At 40.0% G+C, this 13,645-nt stretch overlaps 2 protein-coding genes across 2 annotated transcripts; one reads left to right on the plus strand and one right to left on the minus strand.

Annotated features, from left to right (window-relative positions):
* On the plus strand, positions 412-3,843 carry LOC109837013 (cell division cycle 20.2, cofactor of APC complex-like). The gene is made up of 4 exons (XM_020405091.1): positions 412-778; positions 1,218-1,778; positions 2,530-3,339; positions 3,422-3,843. The coding sequence occupies exons 1-3, from the start codon at positions 629-631 to the stop codon at positions 3,259-3,261; spliced, it is 1,443 nt and encodes a 480-aa protein (XP_020260680.1). The 5' UTR covers positions 412-628; the 3' UTR covers positions 3,262-3,339; positions 3,422-3,843.
* LOC109837014 (ubiquinol oxidase 1a, mitochondrial-like) lies at positions 4,730-6,702 on the minus strand. Its single transcript, XM_020405092.1, has 3 exons — positions 6,586-6,702; positions 5,066-5,554; positions 4,730-4,987 (listed from the first exon to the last, which is right to left on the minus strand). Exons 1-3 carry the CDS (start codon positions 6,646-6,648, stop codon positions 4,928-4,930), a joined length of 612 nt encoding a protein of 203 aa, XP_020260681.1. The 5' UTR covers positions 6,649-6,702; the 3' UTR covers positions 4,730-4,927.

Genomic DNA, 13,645 nt, shown 5'->3' on the forward strand with positions numbered 1-13,645 from the left:
GGGTGGACCGCGAGCCAAAAAGCAGGACTCTAAGTTTAGTCCCTCTTAGATAGCAAAATGGCCCATCAGTAAGTTTAGTCACTCTTATACAGTAGTTTTCCGAGTGATTAGAATAGTTTAATTTAGTAGTTTTATTTTCACTGGCCTTAATGATCGTGAAATATTAAAATAATAATTAGGTAGATGCATAGACATTTATTAATTATTAAATAATTAATTCAGGGTCGAAAAGGACGTGAATCTGACAAAATTACAGGAAAGTTGCGGTGTGAACCGTGAACTGTATCAAAACTCCAACGGCTATATTCGCGGTTTGAAAAATATAGCCGTTAACTTCCAAAACTTAGACAAAATCAAATCCCTATATAAAAGCGTAAAATCTCCTCATCACCCAATCAATTCTGCCCTCTCTGTCTCTTTCTCTCTCTGTTCGCGCTGCAGCAAGATAGAGAAAAAGGCTATTTTTCTCAGCAAAGCTCTCAAGTTCTTCGTCTCTCTTTGAGATTACTGATTACTGCTCATCTAACCAATTTCTTTGCAGGGTCATTGATTATTTATTAACTAATTGTTTTTATTTATTTGTTAGAATCTAGTTTCTTGTTTCTTCTTCTATTTTCCCCCCCTAACCATGGACGCAGGATCTTACACATCTGTCTCCTCTGAGAAGATGAGGTCGAGAATGAGATCTCGGGCCCCGCTTCGAGAAGTCGGATCCACTGTTTTCATCCCTCCTCTTCGATCCTCCTCTCTTTCGAATCCGCTGTCGAGACAGAGCAGTGTACGTTTCATCTTTCTTTTCAGCGAATTCTCATTTTCTCTGTATTTGGGATTATGGGTTTTGTTCGTTTCGTGTTTTGGGGGAACTCATGGGTTTTTAGGATTAACAGTAGGACTTTGTTCAGGTTTATCTTGCATCTTTAGTAGCGAGAGAAATTTAAAGAAAGTAGGGATCTTGAGATCTATTCTTTCATTGTTATTCTCCAAGAACTTACTTTTCTATAATTGGGTTTATGAGTTTTGTTCTTTTCAATGTTTTTGGGGGTTTTCCCCCTGAAATTTTAGGATTTTTATCAATAGGGTTTTGTTGGGATATTCATTAGTTTCAGATATTCTTGAAATTTCCCCATTTACTATTCTTAGGTAATTAAATTCTTGAAAGCTTAAAATATTATGTACGTCAGGAATCTAATCTGTTCATTTCTTGATAAAAATTACAGGCTGACAGATTCATACCAGATCGATCTGCTATGGACTTCGACTACGCCCTCTACGCTCTAACAGAATCAAGAAAAGAAAAGGAAAACAGCTCATCAGCAACTGCATCCCCGTCCAAAGAAGCCTACAGAAAACTCCTAGCCGAGACCCTCCTCAACAACCGAACCCGAATCCTAGCCTTCAAGAGCAAACCCCCAACCCCTACTGATGGCTTCTTATCGGGCTCAACATCTGACCCGTTAACCTCCTCCTCTCACCTAACCAAACCGAAACAAAGAAGATACATTTCTCAGACTGCAGAGAGGACATTGGATGCTCCTGATCTTGTTGATGATTATTACCTTAATCTTCTTGATTGGGGAAGTAGCAATGTGCTCTCGATTGCACTTGGAAATACTGTGTATTTGTGGAATGCTTCGAATGGATCGACATCTGAGCTTGTGACAATTGATGAGGATGTTGGTCCTGTGACTAGTGTTAGCTGGGCTCCTGATGGCCAGCATATTGCTGTGGGGCTTAATAATTCTCATATTCAGTTGTGGGATTCGACAAACAGTCGACTGGTTAGTACTCTTTTCTCTTTGTATTTTGCTTTCGATTAGTCTCGGCAAATTCTTTGAGAATTGGTAGATTTAAGTTGTTATTGCTCTGCACTTCAAGTTTGCAAAAAACGGGTTATTTGAAAAGTTCATTTTGTGAGCCTATTTAATTTTCCAATTAACGAGTAATCGCTTGCATCATCTAGGATTTGGATACTTTGTACTGCAATTAGGTAAATAAGAGATCAGTTTTCCGATCATAACTGTTTATTACTTATATCTGGTTATAACTTACTTTTACTCGAAGTGGACATAAAACCAGTCATCTACATTTTAGATAATTATGATTTTGTCAATGTTGTATTAGGAGGTGACTCAAATTTGCAATCATATGGATTTGGGTTCTGTGGAATCCACTTAGGCCATAGCTGTATTAGGAGGTGACTCAAATTTGCAATCATATGGATTTGGGTTCTGTGGAATCCACTTAGGCCATAGCTAATCCTGATTATCCTGAATCATATGGATTTGGGTTCTGTGGAATCCACTTAGGCCATAGCTAATCCTGATTATCCTGCAATTTCAGAAATGAATCACATTCATCAATATTTTATTGGATAGTAATGATTGGAAGAAAAATGTTACTGAAAAGCCAAACTTGCAATTATATGTGGATTTGGATTCCCTCCATTTTATTCAATTAAACTTATTTTGATTTATTGTTTCTGGAATAGACCACTGACAACGGAGTATTTTTTTACTGCAATTTCTACAGCTAAGAACATTGAAAGGAGTCCACAGATCTCGGGTTGGCTCTCTCGCCTGGAACAACAACATCCTAACAACCGGAGGAATGGATGGAAAAATCGTAAACAACGATGTCAGAATCCGATCACACGCCATCCAAACTTACCGAGGACACACCCAGGAAGTCTGCGGCCTTAAATGGTCAGGCTCAGGCCAGCAACTCGCCAGCGGAGGCAATGACAACCTCCTCCACATCTGGGACCTCTCAATGTCATCCTCAACCCCACCTCCAAACCAAAACCAATATGTTCATCGCTTCGAAGATCACATGGCAGCGGTCAAAGCCCTAGCTTGGTGCCCATTTCAAAGCAACTTACTAGCTTCAGGTGGAGGTGGAAGTGATCGATGCATAAAATTTTGGAACACTCACACTGGGGCTTGTTTGAATTCGATTGATACTGGGTCACAGGTTTGCTCGCTGCTTTGGAATAAAAATGAGAGGGAATTGTTGAGCTCCCATGGGTTTACTCAGAATCAATTGACGCTTTGGAAGTATCCTTCGATGGTTAAGATGGCAGAGTTGACTGGGCATACTTCCAGGGTTTTGTTTATGGCTCAGAGTCCTGATGGATGCACTGTCGCGTCGGCTGCTGGAGATGAGACATTGAGATTTTGGAATGTTTTTGGAACTCCTGAAGTTGCGAAGCCTGTGCCTAAGGGGAACTCAGTGCCCTTTAGTAGTTATAATCATATTAGGTAAAAAGAGTTTTACTGAAAGGTGCATGGGGATGGATCGAAATTGGAGGAGTTTTTATGTGATTTAATCACTAGATGAAAGGTAAATTTTAGGTTCATCAATTTGGAGTTTCAGGTTCAATGAAGTTTAGTTTTGCTGAACATTTCATTTGTGTGTTTTGCAGGTCAATGGTAGGAGGCTGCTGCATTCACTGACTGGCTATTTTGTGAGATTTTCTTTTTTGGTTTTTTGCTAGGCATTTAGTACATACGTCTTTAATAGTTTTCTAAGAGATATTTTGATTATTTTCTTATTTACTTCAGTATCTAGAGTGATAACATATAATATTCTCAGTTTTTAACCTTGAATTAGTTTTTAGATTAAAGTACTTCTGTAATCTTTTCAGTGTTCTCATTGTTTTGCAATATATATCTACTAATATACCTTTAATAATATTAAAGGCAACTAAGAGATATTTTAATTATTTTCTTATTTACTTCGGTATCTAGAATGACAACATATAATATTTTCAGTTTTTAAACTTGAATTAGTTTTTAGTTTAAAATACTTCTGTAATCTTGTCAGTGTTCTCATTGTTTTGCAATATATCTCTACTAATATTCCTTTAATATTAAACTTAACTAATTCCAAGAGAAATTATGGATATGTACTTTTCTTATTTGGCTATATATATAGTCTTCTAAATGTAATATATATTTACATGGTTAGTTTTAAAATTACCATTAATTTGAACAATAATCCATTTTCTTTTTCTTCCTAATTTTCGCTTAAAATATTTTGTTTGTTTATTAATAAAAGGAGAGAAGCTATCAAATAAAATTTTCCTTTTTTTTTGTTTTTGTTTGAATTTAAAAAGCAGTTTTCTATATTTTTTGTACATAGAATAGGCTAGGATTTTGTAATAGTTTATGAGACTGAAGATATTTGTGTAAAAAACCAGTGATGTAACTTCTTCATATATAATGGAACAAACTAGCTCTCTCCCGTGGATGTAGGTACACTTACCGAACCACGTAAAAATCCCTTTGTCCTTGGTGTTGATGTGCTTTTCTGGTTGAGAAATCATGTAACTCTATGACTCTTAAAATTTCTGCTGATGGAATGTAAATTCCTGCAATAATCTTTTCAATTAATGTTGTATGTGACAGAGAATTTATGCCTGATGACTGATAATCAAAATGATATGGGCACATCTTAATCTTTCCAAAGAATTATAGGCACATCTTAACCAGAAATGTTTCCAGTAAAATTATACAGCAAAATAGAAATCAACGAGAACATAATTCTAGTAACAACTCTGGACAGCAAAATTGCTTACTGCTAATTAGCTTAAAAACCGATGAAACATTGCAATTCTGTGCAACCCGAGTTTTTTAGTTGAGAAATCTTCTGTCTGAATGCTGCTTCGAACTCTCAAAGGTCTCCTCATAATGATACTAGGAAATTTTCTTGGAAAGGGGGGAAAAACATCTTTCGAAAAAGCAATTGAACCCAGAAATCTAGAGACATGATTTTTCTTTTCTACAAGCTTTAATGCTCGCTCGCATAGACACATTATTATTCTCAGGTTCTCATACTACTTAACTCAGCATATGATCACATAAAATTATTAAATTCCACGAAGAAACTCAGTTTCCTCGTGCGAAATCTAAGAGGAAAAAAGCAAGCCTCAGTGGTACCCAATTGGTGCTGACCACTGCATCAGCTGCTGCCCTTGACAGTGAATATCCTGCAGACACAAAAACAAAATGTAAGCATCCAAACAAACTAATAACGCAAACTGCAGAACTCAGCATCCAAGCCATACCGAGGCAAAATGATTCACATCTCTATGATGAGCCTCATCAGCCCGAATCACAATCACAACATCCCTGAGCCTCGCATCCTTGGGCAACCTCCAATAATCGATGGCAATCGCCGGCGCGGGTCCATTCTCAATAGCCCCAGCGTCAATCTCCTTCAAAAACGCAGTATATGAATAGATGGCCTCCTCTTCTAAATACCCAACGACTCGATGGGCAAACTTTGGAGAGATCATGTAGCCAAGGAAGTACGCGTTGTAGAAAATGCCTTGGACCGTGATGACGAGGAGGCGCTCGTACCATTGTGGCTGGGAAACCTCCATGAAGGTCATTAGGTGCATGCGTTCGTTTTCGGCTTCTTCCATTAGAGCGCGTATCCATCCCCCGCTGTGCTCGAAGCGGCGGAGGGAGCGGAGGTGTAGGAGCATTCCGCCTACCATGCCGGGGACTGCTGCTACTGTTTCGAGCATTACAGCACGGCATCCATACCTTTTCTGTGACAGGGTGAAAATGTTTGTTGTAATAATATTTGACATGGTATCAGAGCTGCTCAAGTTCAAATGCTACTAACCACGAATTATGAAAGCGAATTTAGCCCATAAAATAGGTCATGCTCCCAACATGGGTGGATGCTAAGTAAAAAATATAAGCACATAGTCTTTGTCTTTTCTATTACAGGATAAAAATGATTAGGAGTGATCATGTTTTTACCTCTACTTTATTAGTATTGTCATTCTAGTTTAGGTTGTATTATTATTCTAGTTCAGGTAGAGTTATCTCTCTGTTATTTGTCATGTGAATTTTATGTGATGTTGATAAGTTATCGAGAGAACTTTAGATACATCTCTTGGACTGTAGGCTGCTTTTTCTTGTGCAAGATATAAGTTGCTTTGCGGATGCTAAATGCTTTAGAGTGATTAAGTTTTCTTTAGCCAGGATTTATTGAGTATAATTACAGTTAGATAGATGAGAGAGAATGATTAGTGACTGTAAGTTTTTGATAAAGAAGGTAGTTGTATGAGATTTTTATGATACCAAATACCAGTCTACAAGAAAATTTTGGTGGAGGTAAAATCGGAAAATATAATAGTGGCAGTTCGATAAAAATGAGGACAATGGACAAAAGAAGATAAGATCACAAGAGAGTGAGGCACTCGAGCAGAGTGAGAAGTTGGGAGCTCTACCTTGAATGATAATTTCTAAGATGATATAGTCCATATTTTTTGTTAAAGGACGGAAGTTATTCATCTAACTTGTTCAAACTATAACTTCATCCAACATATTATTGTTAGAAGGAAAAGTTTAATCATCAAATTGTAAGATTTGTAATGACTTAAAAGAAAACCACATGTTGCAAATGAAGTTTTACATTATTGATTTGTAAATCCATTCAAGAATATACACAAAGTACGACAATGGCGAGAAATTTCAGGGTTATAAAAATAGTCATCGGTCCACCAACAATCTACAATATTACATGAATAATTGCAATATAATTCCAAGAAATTATTTCTGCATAAAGTACCTTAAAGAAGATATCGGTAGGCAATCGAAGCAATTTCACCGTCCACAATGCCAATTTATCCATCAATGTGCATGGAGTATGATGCTTCTTCAGATCTATCGACAAATCAGGCTTATATGTATCCGAAGGCTATTCATGTAAAAAAATTAAATTAAATAAATTAGAGAAACCATTTTAAATTAACGATAAAAATGAACTATAAAATTACTAATAATTTGCCTTAAAACAACGCCACTTCCACTCTGATTCGTCATTCTTATTGAGAGGCTTGGTCTGAGTAATCCCCCAATAACTTGCACGCGCACGAACTGCTCCTTCTCTCTTTTCAACCTCCTCCTTTTCCTTGATTGCTTTATTTTCAGTACTACTAAATCTCACCGAAGAGAACCCAGGAGAGCCTGCAATAAGAATTTTCTGAATGACATTGGATTGGCTTAAAGGAGTCGAACGTGCAATCCGAGAAATTATCATCTTTATTTTTTTCTATTCTATTTTTATTTTTGATCGAGTACAAGGGAATTAAGCAAGAAGAAAGAGATTATGTTGGCAGTTAAATGGAGAGAGGAAAAGGGTAGTCCTTGTTTTTAGGGGTTGGGAGTTACAATTAGGAGGGGTTTTAGGGATGATCAACATTGGTGAGGCTCCACATTACTCTCTAATTTTTTCTTGCTCCGCACTTTTTTGTTTTAGTTTTTAACTCTGAATTGATCAAATTGAGACCGAAAGAGTTGGTTGTTGATACTATTTGATGGTTTTTGATGACCATTGATATTGTTGTTGTGCTATAATGTTTTAATACTTTGAAAACGTTATGTCTTAAGCTAGTCCATTGTAGTACCAAAAGGAGCAAAATTGCCTCCCGTCGCGACATTCACTCGGACATTGTTTTAAAAATACCTTGTGTAACTAACCATGCATATTTGCATATATCAAATACAAAGTGAGCTTAAAATTAATTATTAAATATTTTTAGCCCTGAAAGTGATTTTGGAAGTGGCTGAGTTTAAAACTAAATGAGGGTAAAGGTTTTGTTTATAGACAATTAACTCTTTCGATAGTGTGTGAGGTTATATGATTCTGGATGTGGCTGTGATTAAAACTAAATGAGGGTGAAAGTTTGTTTATAGACAAATAACTCTTTTGAAAGTATGTGAGTTTAAACATAAATAGGGATAAAACTTTGAGTTTACAAGGGGAAAAAAAATCCACCTACCGCCGCCGCTACAGCTTGCAATGACATGATATTAGAATGGAAAAAAAAATCAACAAAATAATAATTTAAGCATTTTGTTTAAATTACACCACATGCCTTAATCAATTTGAACAAAAATTACATCAAATTATCACCATACAGTAACTTATAAAATATATCAAATGCTAAAATTAAAAATATGTTAAGTTAATTTTATGTAGTATTTTTAAGTGTAAGAGTGATTTTGAAAGTGATGTGTTTAAAAATAAAAGGAGGTAAAACTTTGGGTTCATAGAGACATTACCCTTTCTAGAAGTGGATGTGTTTGAAAGCAAGTAGGGATAAAACTTTGTTTATAGGCTAAATGTTGTGCGCAGCGAAAATTTCGGCGGCACCTCCGGTGCGCAAGGTGCACAACAAGAGATTAGATCACAACGAAATTCTTGTTTCTCAAAGGAAACAAGAACCGAAAGCCAGATATCTCATCAAAGTGAGATATCAGCTCTTCCTCTCGTCAGCTCTAGGACTGCGCGTCGAGGGAACCTACAAGCTATTACAAATCACGATAAGAACACAAATTTTACGTGGTTCGGCAAATAGCCTACGTTCACGGGACAAGGAGGGGGGAGATCTACTATTAGAGGGAGAGATACAACTAGGGTTTACAATCTCATAATCTAAACCCTCTCAAACAAACTCTCAAATCCCTCTTACAAAATAAACTCTCTCAAAAGGCACAAAAGGACTCCTGCAGCCGCCCAATTTTTCCTCTGCAGCCGTACAAACCTAAGACCAAAGCTCCTTTTCACCTGCGCCTGCTGTCAAAACTCCTCTGCTCAAATCAGCCGGTGCACCCCCTTTTTCTCAGCCTCTGACCTTTTTCTTCCGTAGCCGCAAAAAGAGTTTTGCAGCCAAAGCCTCCTTGCACACTTCCCTAGGTCACCCTAGAAGAGATATTTATAGTGCATATGTGAAACCGGGTGGGCTCTTCTTTGTATCCGCTGGACCAACCAACAAGACTCGTGGGTGTTGAGTCTTCATGCACGTGGGTGGACCCCACTCATCAATCCTACAAATTCACAATTCTTCACCTCGGTGAAGTTTTCCTAAAACTGAGCCGACACCAACTAAATCAAATGTCTCACCTGTTGACTCAATCCATAACAAGTCGAGAACCCAAATGAGAGTGCAAACACTCTCCAAACGTCGGTATCTACTCACCAAATCGATCTCACCCCATCAAAATCAACTAATCCAAACCGGCTGCATCGTAAAGACTGCCTATGTATCCTCTTGCCCAAGGAATCAAGCCTCCCGTAGTTCATCCAATGGCCTCGAAAGGCCTCAACACCGAAAAATGTTCAAAAGTTCCAAACAATGACCAAACTTAACACCTGAAACTACTTTGGTCAACTTATCTGCAGGGTTGTCATTCGTGTGGATCTTCTCCAATATGACGTCTCCTTCATCCAAAACGTCACGAACAAAATGGAATCTGACATCGATATGATTCGTGCGTGCATGATAAACCTGGTTCTTCGCCAAATAGATAGCTGACATGCTATCACAATATACCTGAAGGGTCTCCTGTGCAATCCCCAAGTTCTCCAATAATCCCCGCAACCACAAAGCCTCCTTCACAGCTTCAGTCAACGCCATATACTCTGCCTCCGTAGTAGAGAGAGCCACTGTAGACTGAAGTGTGCATCTCCAACACACCGGTGCTCCTGCTAGTGTAAACACATATCTGCTAGTAGACCGGCGCTGTCCAGATCCCCCGCATAATCAGAATCCACGTAACCAATACAATCCTGCCCGTTCTTCTCATTCTTCTGAAATACCAAACCAACATCCACGGTACCTTTGATATATCGTAGAATCCACTTCACGGCCTCCCAATGACCCTTCCCGGGGTCGTGCATGTACCTAGATACCATGCTCACGGCCTGTGACAAATCTGGCCTTGTACACACTATCGCATACATCAAGCTACCCACAACATTGGCATATGGAACTTTAGACATGTATTCTCGGTCCTCAACTGAAACATGTGACATCTTAGCTGATAGCTTAAAGTGGGGAGCTAATGGAGTACTCACCGTCTTGGCATTGCCATCATAACTGAATTTCTTCAGCATCTTCTGCAAGTAACTCCTCTGTGTCAACTTCAACCTCCCCAAGATCCTTCATCTCAAATTCGGATGATAGCTCATTTTTCAACTTTCTAATAGCTGAAGTATTCCTGGAAGCTATGAGCATATCGTCAACATATAACAACAAATAGATATACTCACCAATAATAGCAAATAGATATACTCACCATTCTGTAGCTTGTGCATGTAAACACACGGGTCATATGGGCTCCTCGTGTACCCTCGGCCAATCATAAAGCCGTCAAATCTCTTGTACCATTATCACGGCGATTGCTTCAATCCGTAAAGAGACTTCTTCAGCTTTCATACCAATTCTTCCTTTCCTGCAGCTTTGAACCCCATAGGTTGTGTCATGTAGATCTCCTCTTCTAAATCTCCATGTAGAAAGGCTGTCTTCACCTCCATCTGGACCAAATCCAAATCCAGCTGTGCCACCAATGCCAATAAAATACGAATCGACGAATGCTTCACAACAGGTGAAAATACCTCGTTGTAATCAACGCCCTCTAGCTGTGCATATCCCTTGGCAACCAATCTGGCTTTGAATCTAATTTCCCTAATAGAAGATCCCTCTTTCTTTGCATACACCCACTTGCATCCAATAACCTTCTTACCCTTCGGTAGCTTTGCAAGTTCCCAAGTGTCGTTCTTATGAAGAGACTGCATCTCCTCCTCCATGGCTTCCCTCCACCTAATCGAATCAGAGCTTGACTCTGCTTCCTTGAATGTAGAAGGAACCAAATCATCAACGACTTCTGCTGATAAAACATATGCAACCATGACATCGTCATATCTAGCTGGCCGACGAATGTTTCTTTTTGGTCTATTAGCTGCAATGGACTCTTGAACATGACCCTGTTCCTGAGTCCCAACATCCACTGTATCCTCTAAATGCCCGGCTGTCATCTCATCTCCTCCCAGTGTCACCTCTGTAGGAGGCTCAATGGATACAATGCTATCTGGAGTGGGTGGAGTCACATCATCCTCCACCTGCTGCGATATCAACTGTCTGGTCTTCCGTCAAATGTGACATTCCTGCCAATAACTATCTTCTTGTCCTGTGGATCCCATAACTTGAAGCCTTTAACTCCATTTCTAAATCCCACAAAGACTGCTTTCATCGCCCTCGGATTCAATTTACCATCATTGATATGGTATTAAGCTGGACACCCAAATATCTGAAGTGACTCATAGTCACTAGTTACCGAACCAGACCAACGCTCCAACGGGGTCTTCCCCTGTATCGCAGTGCACGGCAACCTATTCACGAGATGGCTCGCATAAACCAACGCTTCGGCCCAAAAGGATCTTGACAATTCACTCTGTGTCATCATACATCGTACCTTCTCCAGCAAGGTACGGTTCAACCTTTCAGCCACCCCGTTCTGTTGCGGTGTCTCACGTACTGTGAAGTGTCGTCTAATGCCGTGATCCCGGCAAAACTGCAGAAACGGATCACTCTTATACTCTCCTCCATTGTCCGAACGAAGAGTTTTTACCTTTCTACCTGTCTGCAGCTCCACTTTCTTTTGCCACTCTACAAAAATATCCAGGACCTGATGTTTATGCTTCATCGGGTATACCCAATTCCTCCTGGAATAGTCATCAATGAAAGTGACAAAATAATTGGCCCCACCAAGTGATGTGTGCTTGGAAGGGCCCCAAACATCTGTGTGAATATAGTCCAATATACCTTGGGTATTGTGAATAGCGGTGCCGAATTTCACTCTTGTCTTCTTCCCAAGTATGCAATGTTCACACAGCTCCATCTTGCAGGTCTTCGCACCCTTCAATAGCCCCTACTTCGCCAATACCTGCAGGGACTTATCACCAGTGTGTCCTAATCTCCTATGCCATAAGCTGGTAGCATCTTCCTCTATGGTAATAGAAGCTGCCAGACCCCCTGTTACTGTCTTGCCCTTCAAGTAGTAAAGGTTGTTTTCCCTGACATCACGCATCACCACCATGGACCCCTTTGTGACCTTTAGAGTTGCATTCTCCAAGATCACCTTATAGCCAGCTGCCTCCAAAGTTCCAAGCGAAATGATATTCTTTGTCAATTGAGGAACGAATCTCACTTCCTTCAGCTCCCTAGTCACCCCGTCATACATCTGGATATGTACTGTACCAATACTACCAATAGGGCATACGTGATCATTACCCATGAGCACGACATCCCCTCTTTCCAACTCCTCAAAGCTGGAGAACCAATCCCTCCTAGGGCAAATATGGTATGTAGCACCAGAATCCATCATCCACTCCGTAGAGTCAGCGTAACAAACTAACGGTAGTGCAGAGCACGAATAGCTTGAAGAATCTGTATCTGAATTGTCGTCACTAGCCTTGACAACATTCACTTCCGAAGCTTGCACAGCTTTCCCTTTATTCTTCCCGGCTTTATCTTTCAACTTTGGGCAGTCGTTCTTCCAATGTCCTTCTTCTTTACAAAAATGACACTGGTTCCTACCAATATTTCTATGTCCACCTCTTGACTTCGATCTTGAGCGATCACCTGGACGACGGTTTGGACCACGGCCTCGAACTGCTAATGCATCTCCCAATGCCTTCTCGGAGGGTTCGCCATCACTCTTCCTCAACTCATAATTCACCAAAGCTGAGGTCACCTCCTTGTAGTTAACCGTAGTTCTTCCATTTATCATAGTGAGAACAAACGTTCCAAAATCATCCTCCGGCAACGAACACAATAGTAGCATCACCTTGTATTCATCCTCAACCATGATATCTACATTGGCCATATCCAAAATTAGCTTTGTGAAGTTGTTAACATGCTCCCGAATGGAAACTCCCCTCTTCATCTTGAATTGGTAAAACCCTTTTTTCAAGTGAAGCCGATTCTCAATGCTCTTCGTTAGATACTTCTCATTGAGTGTTTCCCACATTCTCTTCGCCGACGTCTCGTTCATTACGTCATAAATGAGATCCGGCGTAAAGCATGACCGAATTACTCCACAAGCCCTACTATTCGTTTTCTTCCAAACCTTGTCCTCCATATCAGCGGGTTTCTCTTGTAACTCAAGAGTCTCCTCCAAATTTTGTGCATCCAAGGCGTCCATCACCTGACACCTCCACAAACCGAAATTGATCTTGCCGTCGAACTTCGGAACATCAATTTTTGTATTATTGATGCTCAGACTCTGTATCGCCTTCGAAAGAGACGATCCCGATGTGCTTGTTTCTCCCATGTTGTCGATCTAATCTTCAAATAGGAATCCTTCAGCGAATCCTTCAAACAAGCTCCCAAATCCAACCCGGAGCTCTGATACCACTTGTTGTGCGCAGCGGAAATTTCGGCAGCACCTCCGGTGCGCAAGGTGCACAACAAGAGATTAGATCACAACGAAATTCTCGTTTCTCAAAGGAAACAAGAACCAAAAGCCAGATATCTCATCAAAGTGAGATATCAGCTCTTCCTCTCGTCAGCTCTAGGACTGCGCGTCGAGGGAACCTACAAGCTATTATAAATCACGATAAGAACATAAATTTTACGTGGTTCGGTAAATAGCCTACGTCCACGGGGGGGGGGGGGGAGATCTACTATTAGAGGGAGAGATACAACTAGGGTTTACAATCTCACAATCTAAACCCTCTCAAACAAACTCTCAAATCCCTCTTACAAAATAAACTCTCTCAAAAGGCACAAAAGGACTCCTGCAGCCGCCCAAATTTTCCTCTGTAGCCGCACAAACCCAAGACC

This window comes from Asparagus officinalis, chromosome 4 (assembly GCF_001876935.1).
Source record: "Asparagus officinalis chromosome 4, Aspof.V1, whole genome shotgun sequence".
In the NCBI taxonomy this organism is placed as follows: Eukaryota; Viridiplantae; Streptophyta; class Magnoliopsida; order Asparagales; family Asparagaceae; genus Asparagus; species Asparagus officinalis.

Excerpts from the sequence above, each read along its gene's own strand:
- LOC109837013 (XM_020405091.1), top strand. The coding sequence starts at position 629 with ATGGACGCAGGATCTTACACATCTGTCTCCTCTGAGAAGATGAGGTCG. Across the intron at positions 779-1,217 it reads CGCTGTCGAGACAGAGCAGT|GCTGACAGATTCATACCAGA; the intron begins GTACGTTTCATC and ends TAAAAATTACAG. Across the intron at positions 1,779-2,529 it reads ATTCGACAAACAGTCGACTG|CTAAGAACATTGAAAGGAGT; the intron begins GTTAGTACTCTT and ends CAATTTCTACAG.
- LOC109837014 (XM_020405092.1), bottom strand. The coding sequence starts at position 6,648 with ATGGATAAATTGGCATTGTGGACGGTGAAATTGCTTCGATTGCCTACC. Across the intron at positions 5,555-6,585 it reads CTACCGATATCTTCTTTAAG|AAAAGGTATGGATGCCGTGC; the intron begins GTACTTTATGCA and ends ACCCTGTCACAG. Across the intron at positions 4,988-5,065 it reads ATGTGAATCATTTTGCCTCG|GATATTCACTGTCAAGGGCA; the intron begins GTATGGCTTGGA and ends TTGTGTCTGCAG.